The 23556-nt window shown below is 31.9% G+C and overlaps 2 protein-coding genes across 3 annotated transcripts in view; both read right to left on the reverse strand.

The window, feature by feature from the left end:
- Positions 1 to 4681, reverse strand: part of Nrx-1 (Neurexin 1) — a 763150-nt gene extending 758469 nt beyond the window's left edge. For both annotated transcript variants that reach the window (XM_035088915.1, XM_035088914.1), the window contains exon 1: positions 3246 to 4681. In XM_035088915.1, coding sequence (XP_034944806.1) covers positions 3246 to 3848 — 603 coding nt within the window. In that variant the 5' untranslated portion in view covers positions 3849 to 4681. The remainder of the gene's footprint in view (positions 1 to 3245) is intronic.
- Positions 4682 to 7624: 2943 nt separating this feature from the next.
- Positions 7625 to 8812, reverse strand: LOC118070349 (uncharacterized). The gene is made up of 2 exons (XM_035088901.1): positions 8161 to 8812; positions 7625 to 8061 (listed from the first exon to the last, which is right to left on the reverse strand). The coding sequence occupies exons 1-2, from the start codon at positions 8810 to 8812 to the stop codon at positions 7625 to 7627; spliced, it is 1089 nt and encodes a 362-aa protein (XP_034944792.1).
- Between the last annotated feature and the right edge of the window lie 14744 nt (positions 8813 to 23556).

Genomic DNA, 23556 nt, shown 5'->3' on the forward strand with positions numbered 1-23556 from the left:
AATATAAAGACTAATTATATTTAATCTAATAGAATTGTAATTATTTTTTGTTTCAATTATTATGTGATTTTTTAGATAAATTTATTTAAACACAATAAACTTGGCGTGGCTATTACCGCTGTAGATAAAACGACACCAGGTGACGCTGAAACATTGACGAGAAATGCGGGAAATATTTAAACGTTCGAAATAGGAAGATAAAAATAAAATGAATTGCATTTAAAGTGCAGTTTTGTTATCGTAGGCTTGAGTTGATCCGATTGCGACCAAATTTTGCAAACATGTAGATGGCGATGTGGGGAAGGTTTAAACTAATTTTAATGAATGTAAATGAGTTACAGCAATCGAATTTGTTATAAACAATTGAAAACGAGATCTATGCTATCAATTTGATTTGTTTCAACGACAAATATGCGTTGTAAATAAGCAGAAATTGAGTTCATTAACAAACTTTAAATTTCTACAATTAATATACACGAATTTATCACTTTTGTTTTAATTCCATTACCAAGCAATACGTATGAGGGATTGGGTCTTTCTCACTACTGATATATTATTTAAATTTTTACTTAATGCATTTATTATTATGAAACATAATGATATCACATTGATCGTTGACAATAAATTAGATTCTTTTAATTAGTTAAAAAAATAACATGATTTTCAATTTTTGTACTTTAATTCCTTCAATTCATTACTATTCATATCAGTCAAATATTATCTTCTCGAATCAATACGCGAAAATAAGCTAATTATTCTATATATTCATTATGTCGTTTTAAACTCCATGTCTTAAGTATGACTACAGCCATAGGGGGTTAGAGTTAAGAAATCAGACACTTGAATCGAACCAAAGATACTTCTTCTGGAAAAGTTTGAAAACTCGTTTAAAAAAAGTTTTTTACATTTTTCCAAAGGCTAATTGATAGCTTGATCAATTAATATACATTTACGCTAAAAAAAAGCAGTTCTATTTCTACTACTAAACAAAATATGACTATGCTCCCTTTAGAGGTGCATCACAAGTAGCTTTACCTTGTCTACTTCATCTTTGAATAATGAGGAATTTCTACTGAAATAAATTAAGTATTAAAGTTTCACTATCGCATATGATCGTATTACGAGTAAATTGATAGAGTTTTCCGAAGAAAATTACAATTTGTTATTATACATTCATGAATTCATCGTAAAATTGTTGAATCTTCCAAAAAAAAAAAAAAAGTTGAATGTTTATTATACTGAAAATATATCAATCAAACCAGATTTTTAGCTTCTCATTAGGAAGTTATTGAAATTGGGTCGATTGGTGGAATTAAATTTTCATCATATCTCGACGTTCCTCGATATTCGCAAGCATCCCGACTAATTTTTAGAATGATGTGTGTGTGTGTGCATGCGTGTGTGTGTACGTACGTACGTACTTACCTATATATGTATGAATGTATGTATGTAAGTATGTCAACATTTTTTTCATTTTCGATATCTCAAGAACGAATCGAGATATCAATTTCAATTAAAATTTATTCGAAAGATATCATTATAAAGAAAATCTGAGGAAAATTTAAACCAATTCGTTTGAGCCGTTTTCGTTTCATAACGAAAAAACTAATAATAAATAAATGAAATGATGAACTATTGTAAATACTTTTAAGTACAAGAATAACAATTTTATTTGAAAATGAATTCAATCTTGACTAGACTTTATTGTTCACAATCAAATACTACTTTCAACAATTACACATTGTTAATAACAAGATGAATTTGTTACAATCAATTACTACTGAAAAGTTCGTCGTGTTAGCACAAAGTGTTCTTAGACCTACTTTTTCATTTTTGAGATGACCACTCTGTTATAAAAATGATGTTCAATCTTAATTGTACAGCATAAATGTATTTACACTTTATAATGGAAAAAAAAATCATAGAATTATTTTCGAGCAAACGTTAAGGAACCTAAAATTGTAATAGTACCCGAGTCGAAATATGAGTACTTCTTTTATAATTTTAATTTCTGATTCGTGAGTATTCGAAACTAGCTAATTTTTGTCCATAAAAGTTTGAAAAGTTCTCCATAATTACAACATATGTACCATAAATTCTGAGTCTTGAATTATGCTTCGAATTCTTGTTTCCAGCCACACTTGAGCTTATTTAGCATTTTACAAAAAATTTTTCGGGTTTCACTTTGATCCATTTTAGTATTATTAATCAGTTTATTTTATGCTGAAATAAAATGACTAAAATTGAAAACTTATTTACATTTAATTTTAAGTACTCAGTTAAAGAAAGTTACTCTAATAAGTATTTTGAAGACAATAAGGTCTTATGAATTCAATATTATTATATATTCTACCCCACTACCTACACGCAGAGAAATGTATAGTAAAAATTACCCTGAATTTTATAGTAATTTGGTGACACTGTAGGGTAAGGGTAAAAGTTACTATCTACATGGTGAAAATTAATGTGCACATTATTAAAATTACGAAACTGCATAGTAATTTTTAGGGTGAAATTAAAGTGAAAATAACTATACAGTTTGATAATTTTAACAACGTGCACAGTAATTTTTACCATGTATATAGTAATTTTTACCCTCATCTTACAGTGTCACCAAATTACTATAAGATTCAGGGTAATTTTTACTATACATTTCTCTGCGTGTATATCCATATTTTTCATGTGTTTCAATTATGTGTTACAAGTTACGCTAAATTCATTTCTCCCAAATACTTGTCACATACTACAATCTTAATAAGAATTTTTACATAATTGTTTTAAAAAATACGTGACTCCAAGCACAAATTCTTGAAAAATATAAAAAAAGTCACGTAAAGGGTTGAAAAAGTATTACAACCGTAAGACAAACCATAAAGCTGACAACAATGCACTAAAATCGTGAGTAATATAAGTTATGATTTTTTAATTATTTCTATTATTTGTGAAGAAATGATTTTTTTAAATCATAAATCTTAGTATAATAGACAAAAATTTGTTCAATTGAAATGGTCACTATACGAATATGCAAAGTATAAAATATTCGACAGTACTATTCGAATTCATACAGTTACATATAATCTATAGGTCTCTATTAAGAAAATTTTACCGCACCGTCTTTCTGTCTAGGCTTTTCATATTCTGAATTATAACTGTTTATCTAAACTTAAAATTAAAAATAAAGATTTCCATTAAATTACTCTCTAAAAATACCAGTTAATGCGAAAAATTCACAATTATTTACTTACTCGATAACTGCGGCCAATTGTTTCTTGTCTTCTTGGTATGTAATCATTATCATCCGCGTATATTATATTCCTTATTTGTCCACGAAATTTAGGTTCAAATATAACACTTGGTAAAGCGAGTAAAGTAAGTTTGCTATTGTACCAACTTGGCATACCACCAATATATACATCTGAGTTACTGCTAAGTCGTCCAAATTCGAATTCTTTCCCTCGAGATGTCGAAACGGCACTTAAGGTATCCACTTTGAGAGTTGTATTTTCATTATCACGAAAAATCTGTATTTTATGCCATTGGCCATCACTCAAATCACGTCCAACAGTAACAATTTGTGCCCCGCCACCAAGATTATATCGAAGCCGCACAGCACTTTCTACTAACTTGATTTCAAAAAAGTCATACATGCCTCCATCATCAGTATACAATAATAAACCATTGCCTTGTTGAGTTTTAAATTCAAACTCAAGAGAACCGTTTACAGCAACGTTCCACTTTTGAAACTGTGCATAACTAGCTACGGAACCATCTAGCATAAATGGTTTTACTTTTACGAAGAATGTTACTATTAAATATGTAAATTCCAATTTAATCATTATTGTAGACATTTAAAGCAGCAAGTGATTTTTTTCACATAACTGTTATTGAATCCATAGCATTTTTTATGATTAAATTCTGTGGATATCGATTTTTTATGACTTGTAACTAGTACGATTTACAATTAACGATGATCATTTTGTTCAAATGAACTATCACATGGTTAAATAGCACATCAGGATATGTATATTTTAGTTTCTTAATGATTTGTTATTTTACACAGACACAAAGAATCATTCGAGGAGTAATTATATTTGATGACAAAATTATTTTATGAAAATAAACTTTGGACACTATTGATAAGAAAAAAAAAATCTCGTATTACAATGGATGCCAAATAATAATTGGATATATCGATTATACTAAAAGAAACATCTATTAAATATTGTATGGAAAGTTTGATAGAGATGTATCATGTATTATTTACTCTGTCACACATATTTTCGACGTATGCAATTGAATTTAATGCAGTGGTAAAGTTGTTCTAGATCTTTATCATTAGATATTAGACTACAATGAACACTTCTTTTGATAGTGGAAAAACAAAAAATATTGATTACATTGCATAATACTGTTTCGTTACGAAAAATATTACATAATTCAGAAATTTAGTGAATAGGCATCTTACGATTACGGATCAAAAAAAAATTTCGCTTACAATACATAAAATAAAATATCACACATAGAGTATTACATTACACAGAATATCAAATAATAATCCTTGACGATGAAAGTTTAGATTTAACTATTGAGCTTTTTTATTTTTAGTTCAAATAAGCAAATGCATGTCACACAATGTATTCAAAAAAGTTGTCCACGAAATTACACGAACACGAATCTAGTATCCATGCCTACAGTTGTCATACTACATTGCATTGAACGACGTACGATTAAACACCCTCCCGACACGTCAATACAGACGCATGCGTCTTTAATAGCTACTATTCGATATAGAACTACGATATGGAAAAAAGAAAAATATTCATTTATGTAGATTTTCTTGACAAAACATAACAAATCTTGCACCGAATGTAATTGCAAAAATCTTCATTATTACAATTTGTAGTTGAAAAACTCGAATGTGTGTTTTTCATAATATCTTACGATACATCTTTTTATTTAAATTTCTTCCCCAAAAAGCTAAATACAGTTATATATACTAAAAAGCATATACAAAAAGCAAAATCACACTTCATAGCAATGATTACATTCGTAAAAAAGAAAAAAGTCACTACACGAAGAAAAAATTCTGTTAATTTTTATTTAAAAATTCATACAAAAATTACAGTGCTGCTCAAGGATGTGAGTTCAATTTAGTGATAATTTTTTTGGTTATATAAAAAAATGAATAAATAAATTAGGTTCATTAATAATTAACTTTCTCAATTAATTAATTCGTTGGAATGAATACGGCACGTTTTACAATATTGTTCCTCCCCTATCCCTACGATTGGGATCTCACGCAAAAAACCTGTATCGTTGATACAACCGTCCGGCTCTGCGAAGACATCTTTCTCCCGCTCACGGTGGCCCGAGAAAAATCATATAAATGACTTTTGTATCGGCCAGGACTCGAACCCGCGACCCATCGTGCGTCAAGCTGACGCTTACTCATGAGTCCACCGCGTCAATCCAGTCTTACAATACAAAGAAAGATTGTTTTGGATCGATAATTCGAAGATTCCCGACTCAGCACGGAAACTCCCGAGAATAGAAAAATTGGCAGGAGAGCACCCGAATTTTTCCTACCACACGGTTCATAGTAAATTATATACAGATTCTTATTTCTTTCTAGTCACTCAATAATTTTTGTTTAAAATTTGAATAAAAATTAATATTTATCGAATATTACCGTGCTGCATAATAATTTTTACTTTTACTCTTCTTAATAAATATTGGATCTATCATAAAATTTTTAAAAGGATTACTAATATTTCTTTGAAGGTTGTCTTAATTTTTTAGGGAATAGACATTTGTGCGTGGATTGTTGTGCTGAGCACGGTAATTTTTATTGGAATTTTTTCTCCGTGTAGCTTAGAATAAATCCGATGTTTTAGCCCACATAACGGCACATACAAGTTCTTTTGGGATTTCCGCCGAAAGTTAACCTCCTTATTTCTGTTGTCAGATGAGGAAATGAACGATTTTCTCCTGTGAAAACATATAATATAGATTAGTAAGTCTTTAAGAAGCAAAGATTAAGATGAAAACCAAACATACAAAAAACTGTATGTTTACAAAATATCTCTCCAAATATTATACATAATAATATTGTCTATTTTTCTAAGAATTTCGTGCTCGGATTTCATATTTTCATAGCAAAAATTATTTAAATATTTATTATATATTAAATTCAAATGTATACATACAATAAATAATAAACTGAAATGAATTATAATTGGAATCTTGGTTTTTATGTGAAATTATAAGAAAAAGAACCGACGGATAATTCAACCGTTCAAATATTGTAAATACTTACGTTTAACTCCCCCAAAACTCCAATTCGATCAATTTATAGATTTATTTTCGTACTAGCTGATTTCTACGACTTTCTCCCATAATGTGCATAATGACGTTAGATTACAATAGATTAATCGAAAAAGCTCTGAATAGTAAGTTCATAGTTTGAATGAGCCATTTCCAAACACGTATTATTCTACGATAGTATTAAAAATTAGTGATAATTTCGTTACTATTGATAATCGACCAAAAAAATTCGAATTTCATCGTGAGATTCTTTTTTTACTCTGTTACAATGATTTATTATTAAAAATAAAAAAATCCGGTTTTATTGATGTTAAACGATTGATAACTCTTTTTGAGCGACAGAACAAATTTTCTCGTTTCAAGAGCTTAAATACATTAAATTGATCTCGTTCTTCCTTGTTTATGATAAATTCAATTATTATAAATAAAAAAAGTAGGTTCTCATACATTTTACATGGTTTGCAACTTTATTTTAGCAAAATGAAAAATTACGCTTTGGAAAAACTCAAATATAATGCGTAGATCCCGTTTTTAATTGATTATAACAAATTCAATTGTTATAAGCAATTTCAATAAACAAAAAAAGCCTATAATCATCCCTACAATGCCCTCTACATGTCTACAAAATTTGATTGCAATCGGATTAGCCGTTTAGGAGATTATCATTAGCAGACAGACACGAGAAAGGTAAGAATAGAGGAAAGCGGGGCTGAAAGTGCCGATTTTAACGAATCCTTATATAATTTGGATGAAACAAGTACTATACCTAAAAGTAGTGGTTTATCCTAAGCGAAATTTTGTCTACAATACGAATTTACCTACAGATTTTGCACATTTTTCATAGTTTTTTAGAAAAAATGATTTTTTTATACAGCGGCGGCAAGGCACTACCAACCCCACTTTGGGGCAAGTTGTGCCGTAACTGAGGTCGGTTGTGCCGTTGATAATGCTAGGTGTTTTAAATGAATGAAAATTAATTAAAATTTAAAAGACATAAGTTTCATAATAATATATTTATTCGTTATACTTTTCATTATAAATCAACAGTTTTTAAAATTCAGTTGTTTATAATATATTTTATTAATAGTATTAATAATATATTTATAATAACATATTTTTAATTAATAGTTTGTACTTATTTTCATGCGAATGAGATCAATTATTAAAAATATTAGTTCCTAAGGACTATATCACAAAAAATAATAAAGATCTATCTCAAATTATAAAGTAATAGAGTTATTATCTTATTTATCAGTCTTTTGAGTCCTTTTACGAAATCAAAAAAATATATCAAAACTAGTTATTCTTTGGATGACTGATCAGAATAGCAATTAGGACATACAAATGCTAGGCTTTCTTCATCTTCAATGCATTGCAAATGAGCCCAATTCTTACATTCTCTGCATTCAATCCATTTTTCTCCAGGGGCAGAATTAGAATAGGCATCACAACATATGATACAGTACCATTCTTGTTCATCATCAGAACTGTCATCATCTTGCAAAACTCTTCTCTTAGCGGGCTTCTTAGGCGGTTTTTTTGTTTGTTTACCTTTCCCCTTGCCCTTCCCCTTAACCTTCTTTGTAGTTTTACTTTCTTTCTTCTTCTTTTTAGTAGCCTGTTCTTCGGCCAAAGCATTTTTCTCTGGAGTGTCCGTAAGAACAGCTGTCTTTCTTTTACGTCTTTTATTATGTCCAATTAATCGGGGAGGTGCTTTAGGCAGTAGTCTTATTAGCTCTGGTGAGAAAATTGCTGTATTTTTGTCTCCTGTGTTGTTATCAGCTGATTGAGGAAGCTGGAAGCTGCAGCAAGGGATAGGCTCCTAAGAACACTGACGTGTTTCTTGTTCTTGATTACCTGATGGTTCACTTGTACAGTCAACGCTGCAGTCATTTTGCCCAGGAACATGCTTTAGTATTGTTTGACTAGTCTCAATCTCTACATTGCTGCCCACATAATTTGATTCATCAAAATATTCAGGAGTCTTTTCTCGATTGTTTGGAGGGACAGGCAAGTTGCCGGTACCTTGTGAGGGTCGATTTTCGGGCATCGGGCGATCAGTGATAAAAGACGGTGCGTAATCTTCGTCTGTAAATACGTTTGAATCATAGGGCCAAATGCCAGTCTTTTTGAATGCGTTGCATATATTCATAGGTGTTGCTGCTAACGGGAAAGCGTATTTTACTATACCTGGTATTTCATAAACGCTCATAACCTTCCCGGGATTAGTTCTCAGCCAGTTATTTTGAGCTTTAGAGCAGTATGTTTTAAAAGGGCCATTGACACCAACATCCAGAGGTTGCAGACGGTGGGTGCAGTGTGGTGGGAACGATAATAATATAACAGAATTTCTCTTGGCTTTTTCAATCACATCAATATCAATGTGAGATGAATGATTGTCTAGAAGTAATAGCACTGGCTCGTCAGGACTAGGCTTAGTGTGTTTTATGAAATGATCTATAAACACTAAGAACTCTGTGCTTGTCATCCAACCGGATTGATTACCAGCCCCAATACACCCAAAATTTTCTTTGGTTTCAGCACAGTTTGGACACCAGTCTCGTCTACATTCCAGATACGTGAAGGAGTAAGATTATGCTTTGTGATCAAGTCGCCAAGTTTCTCGAAAAATTGATTCACGTTATGTCGGTTAAATGAGCTCGCGCGTCCTGCACTGGTAGCTTCGGGTGTTCTTATAGAAAGTGTAGAATTCCTCTTCAGAAAGTTTGTCAACCAATCCTTGCCAGCCTCACCATTTGTATGCCAAGATGGTGGGATGTTTTGTACATTAAACTTCACGGCACACTGGTACGCAAGTTGTCGTACTTCCTCCGGCAGAAGACCGAAGTAAATAGAAGCGCTTTTCAAGATGTACTTCGATAGTAGTGCCTCTTGTTTCTCATTAAACACTAGTCTTGGTTTGTATCCGACCGCAGGAGCAAGTCCACTTTTTATTTTTTTGACATAGCGTTGTAGTGTTGTGTGACAAATTTCTAATTCACGTGCAACAGTTTTTAATTTACGTCCATCCTTGATGACTGCATCAGCAGCCCTTTGTAAAAGATCTTGAGATGTAGTTCCCCTTTGAGTTTTTCGCTTGTATGTCCTCATTCTGTCAAAGACAATAAATGCAGTATAAAGTATCATGTCAAAAAGTTATTTCTTTCTTTTATAAGTGCTCGCGTAAACATGAACAATATTGAAACAATAAAAGTTGCTGAGAGGTTGGTTGTGCCGCGGCCTAATTTTCCGGATATAATTCTTAAAAATTCTCTCTGTTCCTTAAATAGCAATAAAATGTTTGAAGATTGTTTAAAAATACAGGTGCACAAAGTTGACATAAAAGAAGACGTTTATAATACAATGAAAAACCGAACAAATTATTATTTTTTTTTTTAATTCCAACGAGAAAATGTTCAGAAAACGATTCCGAACATTCCGTAATTTTTTCGAAATGTTTTAAATGATATTCAATGTTTTCTTTATATTAGTTAATTGAGAAGGTCCTCAACGGCACATTTTGCCAGAACGCTTAAAACGGTATCGACATTTTTTCGGAAAAAAGAACGGTTGCTGCTGCGTAAGCAGTGAAAGGTAAAAAAATGCACTTTGCCAAATTTTAATTGTTAATAAACAATAGTAAAAATCATTACCAAACAATAACATTTGGCACCAATGCTTTTCTTGTCAATCTCTACGAGAAACCGCCTTAAAAAAATTTCTTCAACTCTTTTAAAATTAATGCATACCAGCATAGGGGCTTTCCATACTACTCTTGAACTACAGGCTGATGATCTCTGACGTATTACAAGAGTTCTGAGTATCAACAAACTGAAATTGAACTTAACCTGAATTATCCGAGCACTAAGTTGAGTTGTTCGAAAATCAGAAAAATTACACCGATCAATGGATGGTTCCAGAGTTGTTCAAATTATGCAACCAAGTTGGACATATTCAGCTTGAAGGAATGATTGTTCTAACTTCGATGAGCTGATGAAAAAAAATGGAAAAAAGATTACGGGTAAACGGTAATCGAAGTTATGTGGACTGTATCTTTCAAGATATTTGGAGAACAGTTGAGACTGTTAAACGGGTGTAAAATGAATTGGCTGACGCGATTTAACAATAACAAAAAACTATTTAATAACCGCTAAATAACAGTAGCAAGTAAGATGATAATAATAATAGAATTTTCCCAATAACACAAGGTCTTTGAATTGTCTGTGAAGTCTTGAGTTCTCCACTAACACGGAAATTATTACGTGACACTCGGTACGCGGGCCGTCTTGACGAGTCAACAGTTCATCGATGAAAAGTCACGATAAGAGCTCATATTTCTTTAAGTGAGGCCTGAACACGATCTACGTCACCAGGGTGTCCTAGAAACCCGGAACGATAGTACACCGTTTGCACCTCGAGTTGCAAAAATCAAGTTGTGAAATATTTGTAAATGTTTCAAGACTCGCGAATGATATCTCGGTTCTGAATACTCAAAACTGCAGCTTTGTCAGCTGGGTCACTAAACTAAAAAGGAGAAGAACGAAAAAAATCAAGTGTAGAAAATTTCGGTGTTTGGCAAGAGGATCAGTCTTGTCAACAAGACTAAAGTTCTACTTCTAGCGAAACTGGATACTCTGTTTCGACTCTCAGTCATCAGAAAAACGTTTTTAAAAATTATTTTGTTAGGTCATTATTTATGAAATTAAATTCAGTAATTAATTTATTGAAATGAAAGAAAATTCTAAAAATAAGCTGGACACAACACAATCATAGATATCAGTATTGAAAAATTGATAAATTAAATTATCTGTATCTGTGTATCATAATTTTACTTGGAGTAATTGTCTAGAAAATGTCCCCCACCCCTGACTGCTTTAGAGGTGGAAGTAGTGTTAAATAGGGGTGTGTGAAGTAACGAAAACTAAAAATTAGCCGTCGCTTACCCCCCAGTTAATAGAAGAGGTGGTTTTTAAATACAAATGATTTTTTTACATATTAAATATATATTGTAAAATAAGACTCAATAACAACTTCGGAAAATTAGTAAATTAATTAAAATGTTTATTAATGATTGACAGCAATTAATAAAAAGAAAGAATCCGTGCGGTCAACTCAAATCTCAGACAAAAACTGGAGATAAACAAACTCTCCCCTCGTTGCTATAAACAATCTAATCGTCAAGCAATCGTTGTTAACTAACAAACTGTCGTTAGTCTAATAGTCATTAGATGGCGACATACAAATATTTTACAATATTATAATTAATACATGGATTGATAATATAAGTGAATAGGTAGGAAAAGTAGATGAGGAGAAAGGTAGCGGGAGGGATGGTCAAATGCCCCTCACTTTCCACCTACCCTATTTCCATCCTTACCTCATTTTCTCTGAACATGTGCATATTTCCAAGGTTTTTTTTTTTATTCAAACTCATTTTACAATAACAAACACTAATAATAAATGTGTGATGCATTTGTATTTTCCGTCGCTGCAAGTTGTCTGAGTGCAGTTTGTAGCGTTCAGACCTGCTCGGCCAGAGCTTATATACGGGTGGCATGTTATTGCAGCTCCGATCGAGAGGTTCTTACGATCAGATGAATGCTTTTCATTAGCCAATGAGCGGCGTCTGTACGAGCTGCGCACACTTTTATGCATATTTATAACAGTAGTACGCAGACTATTGACTGTGGCACCTATAAGCACGTGTCTTGAGGTGTGATTTTATTTTCATTATAAACAGAGTTGTTCATTTAATGATTCATTTCATTGTTGCATATAAAAATATGGATCAAAAATTACAAAATACAATACTCTAGAGTTAAAAGATTTCGCATATTACAATGAATTATTCATTCGAAAGCCAAGTTCTTCTAATAACATCTAAATAAATAACAATGGGCTCTGCACGTTTACTGGTAATTAGCAAATGTAATATTTTATAATTTATATAATTACTATTGGTAAAATTAAATGTCAGGCTTTGAACTTTACATATCTCAACAGATAAGCCATCAGGTTTCTGCACAACATATGCATAAAATTATGAGCCCGCAGAAATAAGAGCATCCCGTATAGGATTTATCAATTGGCCCATAATTGGGCTAATACTGCCAGCCATTTATAAAGTATTGGCCGATGATTGGTATCCTTAAATGAGCTATTATTAGGAAAAAAATCGGATTGGAACATGGGGCCAAACATTAAAAATTTTGATCGGCGAGTGATGGCAACCAAGTAAGAGCCAACATTGCTAAACAAATGGCTTGTCAATGGTTAATTGTTGCTAAATATTAATTGCTTCAAAATAATTGATATTTAATTAATAATACAGGAACTATGAATAAGATTCTTGAATTTTAATGATGATTATATTGTTATGTAATTTTGCTCTTTAAAGGTGTCAATATGTAAACCATATGCTTAACCTTAGAGACTTTAAGTTCCTCTTTTTAGTCCTAGCCTTTCGACCAATAGACAGGGATGAGGGGATCTTCGATAGAGAAAGTAAAAATGTGTGATTTATATAAAAACAATAACAAAACTTTATTGAATGAAAATTATTGAAAAATTATAACAACAATTTAAACGTTACCAACAGATGATTTCTTTTACTCTGGTCGAGATGAATTACAATTAATTGGTCCTTAGTCGATGTTCCAGTCAGCGCAATTATTCACTTTTTCTCGCGAATTAATTTAAATATCAATTTAAAAATAATTTGACGATCAAATAAACTTCATGCAAAAATTTACAAACTTTGAAGTATTATCAATACAATACTCAAGACTAATGATTTCAAGAAATATTCCACGACGATCTGATCTCGATCTTACTTTTTCGACAACTGACTGATGCATCAAACCTTACGTATTTATTTAGTCGAATGTGACATAATTAGAAGTCCCTTGCTTCAGGCGCGCACAAGTCCCTTCGCATAGTCTTTTCCCTTTTTGGAAAAGCTTAACGCTCTTCTTACGTCACGTACTCTTTTTTTAGAGTTTTATTGCTTTTCGCCACGTGGGTTTTCCAAAAGCAATAAAATATCTAAAAAATGACTTCCTCAACTATTCTTCGAAATCCTTTCTATTTTAACGAAATCTTAGGAAAACTCAAAAAAAATAACTTGAGTAATAATCGTTAACCTCAATCCTTAAGTTTATCGCTATTCATTTTTAGCTTTTCTTAAAATATATTTTAAATAATTATATGAAATAATTAAAAATACATTTAGACATTACAATATATATTTAAAAAACTATATAGTAACATAAGATGACATTAATTGTTTTAAAATCATAATTGAAAATAAAGCTATAGTTTAATATTATAATATTTAATAAATACATCATTCCAATATTAATATTTGTATGTCAGCATTCACATTTTTTTTTAAACTGAACTCAAGTTTAATTTAAAGCATTAAAGTGCAAACAAATAAAATATTCAAACTCGAAATATCAAATAAAAATACAACATGAGTACTTCACTTTAATTGAACATTATGCTAAATCAATTAATTTTCTTATTAGAAATCTTATCAAACGATTCATGTAAAAAAAACTTGCGTAAGAAATTATTGTAATTGGAAATGGATTTCATTCATCTTTTGGGTTTTGAATCGCCACAATGAATTACAACAACGTAAGGACTCGAAGTATATTCTTCATGAAACACTTTCACACTTATTGGCCGCACTTGAATTTGAAAGTTGTTGTATATATTTAGGCCATCAACGTGTACAAATACACTCATTGTGTCTTCTAAATAAAGATCAGGTGAAATTATTTGTTTCAAACCTCTCTATTCCTAAATATGTATATTGTCTGCTATTTCCCTTGCAGGTTTTCATTTTCTGTAAAATTCTACGATGTGTTGTACCCAGCAAGGTTTGAGCGGTCTTTGGAAGAGAAAGAAAACTTTTTTCTCGTAACGACAACAACAGATCAGTGATCACATTTGATTGCAGGGTATTCAAATTTCTTAATGCCCATTCACAAATTCTTTTATTCATTCCACTTCTAGGTAAAATATTTTCAAATAAAATATCGATATTCTCATTCGATAATATTGCCGGGTTAAGAGCTTCTGTAACAGCTTCTTGATCAGATAAATTCGATGACGTTGTTAATGGTTAGATGTTTATTAACAAGAAACAGAGAAATATTTATGGACGAGTTTATTTGTAACGATATCAATTACCCTGCATTTAAAATAACATCAAAATATATTTATGGTTGAAATAATATTATTCGATTTTTTGATTAATGGTAAATAATTATTAATTCTAAGTATATAAATGAAATGAATAAAATTATTACATCATGTATATATATGTATACATTAATATAGAAATAAGCATAATCAAACAAGGCACGGTGTTATTATCCAATGATTTGTCGTGACTGGGTCATCATTGACTATGACAATTATTCTTGTTTCATTTGATTACAATTTATAATTGAATATTTCTTAAATGATATTTATAAAAAACAACTCAATCTATTATATATACACCCCTCGTAACATGAATAAGACCACACACATATTATACGCGCCCATTCGTTAAAGTAATGTGCTATAGCTTTTAAAATCTAGTAGTGATGCTTTACCAGTCAAGTAACAAAAAAATATTTAGTTATATAGTTCCAGAAAGTTATGTAGTGGAAACTGAGTACATTTAACTAACATGTACTATTAGTATAGCGCGCTTTTTGAATAAGGGCGGGTAATAAAATACGAATACTCATACAAATAAAAAATAGACTTATTGATGAGTACTTAATACTCTTACCATTTATTCTAATTAAATCAAATATTTTGGAAGGCATTGACTCATAAAAAGTCTTTAAGTATTTAACGGGGATATTTTTCCAGCATTAAAGTAATGTTTTTTGTTATTCTTCTGAAGTAGTAAACTGCCGTAAATTTTCGTACAGTTGAAGTAAAAGCCAGCCCCATACATTTTCCATGATGTTAAGATCTGGGGAATTCGATGGCTATTGTAAAACGTTCACATGATGTTTTTGGAACCATGTCTGTACAGCGTGTGCTGAATGAATGCTACCCTTATCATGCTGGAAAATAAAATCTTTACCACCACTGATGTTGATAAAATTATCTTTTTCTTTTTCTAATAGTTTTACATAGTTTCAAACAGTTTGTCTGCCTTTGAAAAAAACTAAATCAATTACACGTTTATATGAAATAGTTCCCCATACCATTACAGAGCCAACATCGGTACAATGTCGAGACAAAATCAATTCATTTTTGCGCAAATCGTGAAAATAATAAGAGAAGCCATTAGGCCTATCAAGGTTAAATTTTTTTTCGTCGCTAAAAATAACTTTCAACCATTCTGTTTTCCAGTGCATTTTTTCGCGTGCAAATCTAAGTCGTTGACTTATATGAAATTGTTTTAAAACTGGTTTTCGTTTACAACGACACTGTTGTAATATCTTCTGTACTGTCCTTAATGAGGCTTTAGTATCAACATTATGAGCTATTTGCCTAGCTGTTAAAGTTGAATTGGATGCGTCACGTATAATCGCTCGACGTTCATTGTCCGTAGTAACAAATTTCGTTCGTCTTTTAAATTGTTTACTGTAATTTGCAGGTTCTTCAAGAAATTTACTTACTACCTGATGCGATCGTCCAATTCTTTTTGCAATAGGTCGATTTGAATATCCTTCTGCATGTAAAATTATAATCTTGCCTTGTTCTTCTGGACTCAGACACTTTTTCTTGCCCATTTTTAAATCCAAAAAAAAATAAAGTCAATTTTTTTTATTTTCCACGTTTTATAAGCACATTCAATTGACACACACTCACACTCGTGCCATTGTTTAGTTCTAGATGACTACTGGTCGTCATTAAGCGGCGCACTACTACATGCACGAGATTGTCTTTGGACGCAACTGCCTAAACTATTACGCAATAATATGCAATAATCTACGAAGCGTACAAAAATGAAGTTTTAGTGACGTAGTAATGGAATTATTTTCACTATTAGCAAAAATAACTGATTTTCAAAGTTCTGTCAATGTATTAATATTCTCTTAAATTTGCGCTACCGACTATCGGGTTTTTCTGGAAATAAGTGAATGAAAACAGCAATCTTTTTCGTGTACACAATTTATTTATAGCAAAAAAAATTTGATTAATACAAGAGTAATATCATCATAATTATATAATATATATTTTTTTTACAATATTTTATGTTAGTTTTCTCATTTGCGCACTTAAAGGTTTATACTCTATCATTCGATCATGTAAGATCAAACAATAGGCTGATGTGTTAGCAGGAAAAGCTTTTGATAATTCAAATTCCAGTCGAACATCAACTGGTCCTGATTTCAAGAATTTATTTTGTTTAGAACAGTTAATTACAACGAGTGGTGCTATATCTATAAATTTTTTTTTCGTGAGTAGAGGTTCTACTTTTTTATCATAATATGATGTTTGAAAATCTCTATACATATCATATAATAAGGCAAATTAATTGTGACTTATGCCAAGATTCATGTTGCCATATGGATAGCATTGTGAATTGAGGAAAAGTTTTACATCCCTTAAATCACAATGATCGAAATGTCTTGCATTTTTTGTAGCATCATTTTTGCGTGCAGTTTGAAATCCTAATATAACATAGCGGGGCTTTTCCAATTGAGTTGATCTTTTTACGAGCTATACGTGTTTGGTTCTGTTTGGCAGCATTGGATATTCATATAATTCCGATGATCTGAAACTCATTGGAATCGGTGGGTCTTTTGCAATGTAACTTACCAATTCTCCTTTTTTAATGTCTGCAACAGTGACATAAAGAATTATCCATTCAATTTTTATAAGCGTGATCGTCTCTTCAGGTTCTGCTGCAGCTTGTATAATTGCCATAGATCGGTCTTTAAACGAGTAAGTATTAATTCATGTTTGGCATTGACAATTATACGATGATAATCTTCAGCAAATCCCAATAGCATATGTAACAGTATTAACACATCAAAGTATCTATTATTATTAAATAATCTTTCATTATCAGTTACCTAACCTGCATGATCTAAATCATTTTTCTGACCTGGATGAAGAGATAGATATCCCTTCATGAGACTTGAAAGACCAACATTTTTATTTTGATCAATCTCAACACCATTCAATTCAAATCGTATTTCTTCAAATGAATAGCATACGGCCATATTAACGAATCTTGATGTTGCTGCTACTGCATTTCCGTTAGATTTTGTAAATTTCCCCGTAATATGAAGGGAACTTTTGCTTGGCAACAGACATAAATTTTGATGTTGAACTGAGATATGTATCTCATTATTATTATATGTTGTAGATGCATATGGTTGATGAGCATGCACCTCAATGTGTGCAATAGACTCTTCAAATATGACACCTTTGCTTATTGCTAATTTTTCTTTTTCCATGGTGAAAGACATGCAAGACAGTATACTTTCACTTTAATTTTGTTGCACTTCTGCGTATTTTTAGTCCCAGACTTCGTAGGAATAATGGATTTTGATAAGTTAATCGTTTGAGTTTTCTTCGATGACTGATGGGATTCAGGCATGATATGTTAGTTTTATAGCTTCCCCCTACTATTGGTTTATAAACAATCCCCATCACGTGACTGGTTTCAAATGTAAACGTATTGTTACAGATTTACCACGTAAATTTACCAATTGACCGTCTTGATCGACGATGCGCAGTTGTAAATTATGTATTTTCTGTACGGTGATTGGAACATAAATGACGTTTGATGGAACTTCAATGATCTTATATCCTGGTGGAACTGTGTAGTTCATTATTATTAGGCTTAATAGAAATTGATAATTGAGTATCAGCTTTCTTCAAATAATTTTCAATGTCTTCAATTTCATAGCTTCCTGTGGGTACTTTAATACTTTTATCTTCACCATTGAGTGTATAATAGAATTTATTGTTACCGTTATCAATATTTGGAATGAAATTGAAGGTTAACAATTCCACAAGTCCTAGGGTATATTTTTTAGATGATGATAATTCAATTGGTGGAAAATAAAACGCTTCTAGAATTGACGTTTGTCTAGACAATGTTAACGTGAGTGAATCATCCATGACTGATACTTATTGGAAAGTGCATATTACTTTTATACTTTTCGACGTAAAAATTTTGAACACAAGTGTCCGCAATTATCTGTACTGTAATCTTGATGTTTTTCATGATTGGACAGTATTTTATCAACATTAAGATACTTCATAAGCTCATGTAGTGGCTGCAAATTGCCAAAACTGTCATAATATATAACTTTATTACCACGTTTTTTATATGCCACCCAATGAGTTCCAGGTCCAGTTTTATCATCGATATTAATAATTGCTGATTCATTTTTCCGTGGTGTAGATTTTGGAAGATCATTTTGCATAAAAATACCATGAAAAAAGGGTATTTTCATGATTTTTGCATATTTTAGAAGTTCAATATCAGTCAGTGCACGATGGGGTAAATTTAAAAGTTTTTTTTTTGCCGGTTTCAAATACAATCCTAATCCTCTCTTGTGCAGTTTTAGACGAACACCTTTACCCGAAGCTATTGCTTCCATTTTCTCGTTATGTCGTTTAGCTTATTCTAATTAAAGTTTGGCATCTCTAGCATCATTAATTGCTTTTGCAATGCCAGCAGCGCCACCTGCTACAGCACCAACTGCACTTAAACCTGCAAATAGAGGTATAAGAGGTAAAATACCTCTTATACCTCTACTCATCAGTCAACTCATCAGTGAACTCTGTGTGAAATTTCCGTGAACTCAAGATTGTACAGACAATTCAAGACTCTTTTATTGTTATTTTTCTGTTACTGTGATTTTAGTGTTTAATAAATCGTTAACTGTTACTGTTAAATAGTGTCAGCCAACTCATTAACACCGTTCAAAAGTCCCGACTGTTCTAGCATCCAAACATCCTAAAAAATACAGTCCACAAAGTCCCGACTTCTCACTCAGCCGACTCAAAGTCAGAACATTTGGTTTGCTGCTTTTGAGAATATTGCTGCTTTTATGAAAAAGCAGCAATTCGTTCAGCAATATCTGCGTCTCTCGCAAAAACACGTTTCATGGATTTTTCAGCAAGTATTCTATCAGCTGCGTTTCTAGGTTCAATGTTATCTCGATTTTGCGAATATGCAATATCGTGTTCTTTACAAGCAGCGTCCAATGGATTGATTCCTGGATCTCCACGTGCTAATCTCTCCTTCAATTTAGTTCCCGGACCACAATAATGATATCCTGGTACATGAAGTACAAATGGCAATTTGTTTATAAGTGTGTTAACAATACTAGCACCTCGTTTTTTCATACGTCTTTGCACTATCATTGTTCAAAAACGACTAACTCGACACCTATAAAAGATGTAAATTTAAAGCTAGAATATCATTTCACATCAAGATGACGTTCAATCAACGAGACATAAAGTTGCCTGTAATTAACTTTAACCTATCACGAGACACGAATATCAAACGTCACGAATAACTTTTACCACATAGTGTCTGTGGTGTTATTTGTGGTCCATCAAATTGTGGAAAGACAAATACTCTCTTCGCACTTATTGTACATCTAAATGGCCCACGATTTGAAAATATTTATTTGTATCTAAAATTATTTAACCAACCTAAATATCAGTTTTTAAAAAAAATAATTGAACCAATTGAAGGTATTAAATTTTATGCTTTTAATGAGCATGAGGAAGTGGTAAAACCGGATGAAGCAAAACCCAACTCAATTATGATTTTCGATGACGTAGCATGCGAAAAACAAGATAATATGCGAACCTATTTTTGTATGGGACGACATAGAGATATTGACTGCTTTTATCTTTGTCAAACTTATACACGAATTCCTAAACATTTGGTGCGTGACAATACAAGCTTTCTTGTACTTTTCAGGCAAGATGACATGAATCGAAAACACATTTACGATGATCATGTAAATACTGATATGACTTATTCTCATTTTCGAGATATATGTCCAATGTGCTGGAATAATTATAAATATGGCTTCTTGGTGATTGATAAAGACAGTGATCTTAATAATGGGCGATATAAAAGAGGATTTAATTGCTTCATAAGTATAAATTCATCGTGAATACATTAAATTGTACATTATGTATGAGATTGTCACAGTGTCAACATGAAAACTACGAAGCTGCAACAAGAAAAAAAGATATTCCATCAAATAGCGAAAGCTAGTGATGCAATACGCCAAAAGCATAAGTTGATTAAACTTGGAAGAGATATGACTCAACAAACCATAAGTGAAATATTTGAACCTATGGTGACTTCTCTTAAACAAAAAGACTAAATTGGATGTTGAGAAGAAAGTAGGCATAAGTAAATATAAGCATGTCTTCGAGAAGGGATACACCCCCAATTCGACAACTGAAATCTTTAATGTAAGTCAAGTATTGAACACTGTTCTGACTTGGTCTGAGGTACTCTATCGACGGCCTAACATTTTTCTCCCCACCGAATAATTAGATGACTCAAGGTCTCTCATGCCAACTCATTTTCACCAATTAGACAACTCTAAGTAATTCCTAGGCGTATACATCCTCTCTCTAAGGGCCTAGAAGCTTCGAAAACGCAGAGTTTTCGGTAAAAACGCTCTGTAGTGGTCAGTATTCGCCGGTCACGGCGAGTATTCGTACGTAGCTCGTACTCGGACGACTCTTGGGCATCATCGGACGACGCCAACCCACAGACAACTCGTTGTAATAGTCAACTCGGTACGTGTGTACAAGCAAAGAGCTCACGCAGTCGAACTCTCTAGTGAAAAACCAGACAACTCCTCAGATGTGGACTAACTCACCAGTTAACCATCTATAGTGATGATTATGAACTCATCAGGCAGTCTACCTCTTAGAAGACATCCTCAGGAAGATCATGTTGGTCCGCATCAGCACCTTCTTACAAACGGCGCGAATGATGTCGCTTTCGACGCCTCACGGCCTCATGGACAGACACACACACAAGATCCATACACGAACAACTTGCTTGTGTCTGTGTCGCTGACGCCAACACAATGAGACTCAGACTACTCGAAAAAATCAGGCTACTCCTGTTGCAGAGACCAGTACAGGAAAACTTACAACTTTCCTGTGATCCTCTATTCATCAGTCAACTCATCAGTGAACTCTGTGTGAAATTTCCGTGAACTCAAGATTGTACAGACAATTCAAGACTCTTTTATTGTTATTTTTCTGTTACTGTGATTTTAGTGTTTAATAAATCGTTAACTGTTACTGTTAAATAGTGTCAGCCAACTCATTAACACCGTTCAAAAGTCCCGACTGTTCTAGCATCCAAACATCCTAAAAAATACAGTCTACAAAGTCCCGACTTCTCACTTAGCCGACTTAAAGTCAGAACAAACACTAATCCAGTAACCTACAAGCTTTTCGACTATCAAGATCAACCGATTGAAGGAGGTTTTTTAAGAAGAATTGACTAAGGTTCAATACTCTGATATTTATCTAGTAGAAAAAGTTCTGAAAAAACGTGGTAATCAAGCTTTTGTCAAGTGGTTAGGATTCGATAAAACACACAATAGCTGGATTAACATAAAAGATTTATAATGTTTCTAACTAATGAGTTAGAAACAATGACTGCCAAAATGTCTTTAGCTGAAGAGCTAGAAACAATGGCTGACAATATGTTTAGTGATGCTCAAAAATTATCATGTTATACAAAAGATTGAGCTGCTAATATTAAATGAATACCTTTAACTCATAAAGAACAACAACAAATTAAAAGAGAAAAAAAAAATAATTAAACGTCTTGATACAATTAATGAACGAATGTTAAAAGAAATTTAAAAAAATAAGACCAATAAGAATGAAGATAATTTTGTCATATTATTTGTAGAAGATGAATTCAATACGATCTAATGTAAATAATTTATAATATTTTTTTTTTCTTACAAATTATTTTTTTCACATAAATCTTATATTTACAATAATTAATTAACACTATTCAACATGAATCGTAACCCCAAGGTAGTGTATTAGTTCATTGTGCTAAAAAAACTCTTTTATTATCTTCCCAATTTAATGCTAATTTTTTTCTACTGATTGTATGTACTTCATGTTTCTTGCTGACTATATAATACTTCGTTTTACATAATTTTTCATGATTAAGTAAGCATTTTTTGTAATCATCAAATAGTAAAGATTTTATTGTTGCAGTTTTGACACCCTTTGCTTTACTATATTTGTCTTTTTTATTTTGAACTTTGAATGTGTACATTTTTGCTTTTAGACCAATGAATTCCGTCATTATTTCACCTTTATTTTCATCTTTCATAAGACCTACAATTTTTTAATTAACTAATGGAATATTAAAACGGGTATTTGGTGGATAGTCTGAGGTGTCAAATTTATGTATTTTATCTTTGATGCAATCATAAATATCAGCATTGAGAAATTGATAAATTAAACTATCTGTATCTGTGTATAATAATTTTACCTGATTGTCTGTAAATTGTCTTTTAATTAAATTGTAATGGAAATCATAAATAAACATTTTTGAAAGATCTAAAACTACAAATCCTGTGTATATCGGCTTATTGAAATATATATTTTTTCGCTTCATTTCTATTATTACCATGTCGTTGTCAAAAATTATACTATTGTGGAATTTTCGAGAGGCAATGAGATTTTTTGCACCATACCGACCTTCCCACTGTGTAACAAACTTTACATCTTTATACTTCCGAACGTTTCCCATTGTTTTTCCGTAAACTGCATTATTCATTAATTCATAGAAATGCTTTTCAAAATCATTTTTAGATTTTTTTCGTAAATCTGTATTCAGATCTACATACTTCTTCATCCATGGTGATTGATCAAATTCAAGGATCCTATGGATTTCGGTTACAATCATTCCTCATTTGAGACATTGTTTTAAATTTCTGTAGTGAATCACATATTTAAGTTTAGGTAATAATGTCGTCATAAGTTTGCTGCTATTCCTGTTTGGTAGTTTACGGTGTTCAGGACACAATGGCAAATCTTTATGATGCTCGTGTAAGATTTTTGGATACTCTAAATCAACCGCGAAAATGTAACCAACTGGAGAATCATTGGAGATATTTTTAATTATTTCATAGATATTAGAAATATTGATGTCATCTTTCACCCATTCGAATGATCCAGTTGGTAGGTACTTACTCATTGGTGCTCCATACAAATTATTTACATCAA

This window comes from Chelonus insularis, unplaced genomic scaffold (genome assembly GCF_013357705.1).
Source record: "Chelonus insularis isolate UGA/USDA-ARS -01 unplaced genomic scaffold, ASM1335770v1 contig_56_pilon, whole genome shotgun sequence".
Lineage (NCBI taxonomy): Eukaryota > Metazoa > Arthropoda > Insecta > Hymenoptera > Braconidae > Chelonus > Chelonus insularis.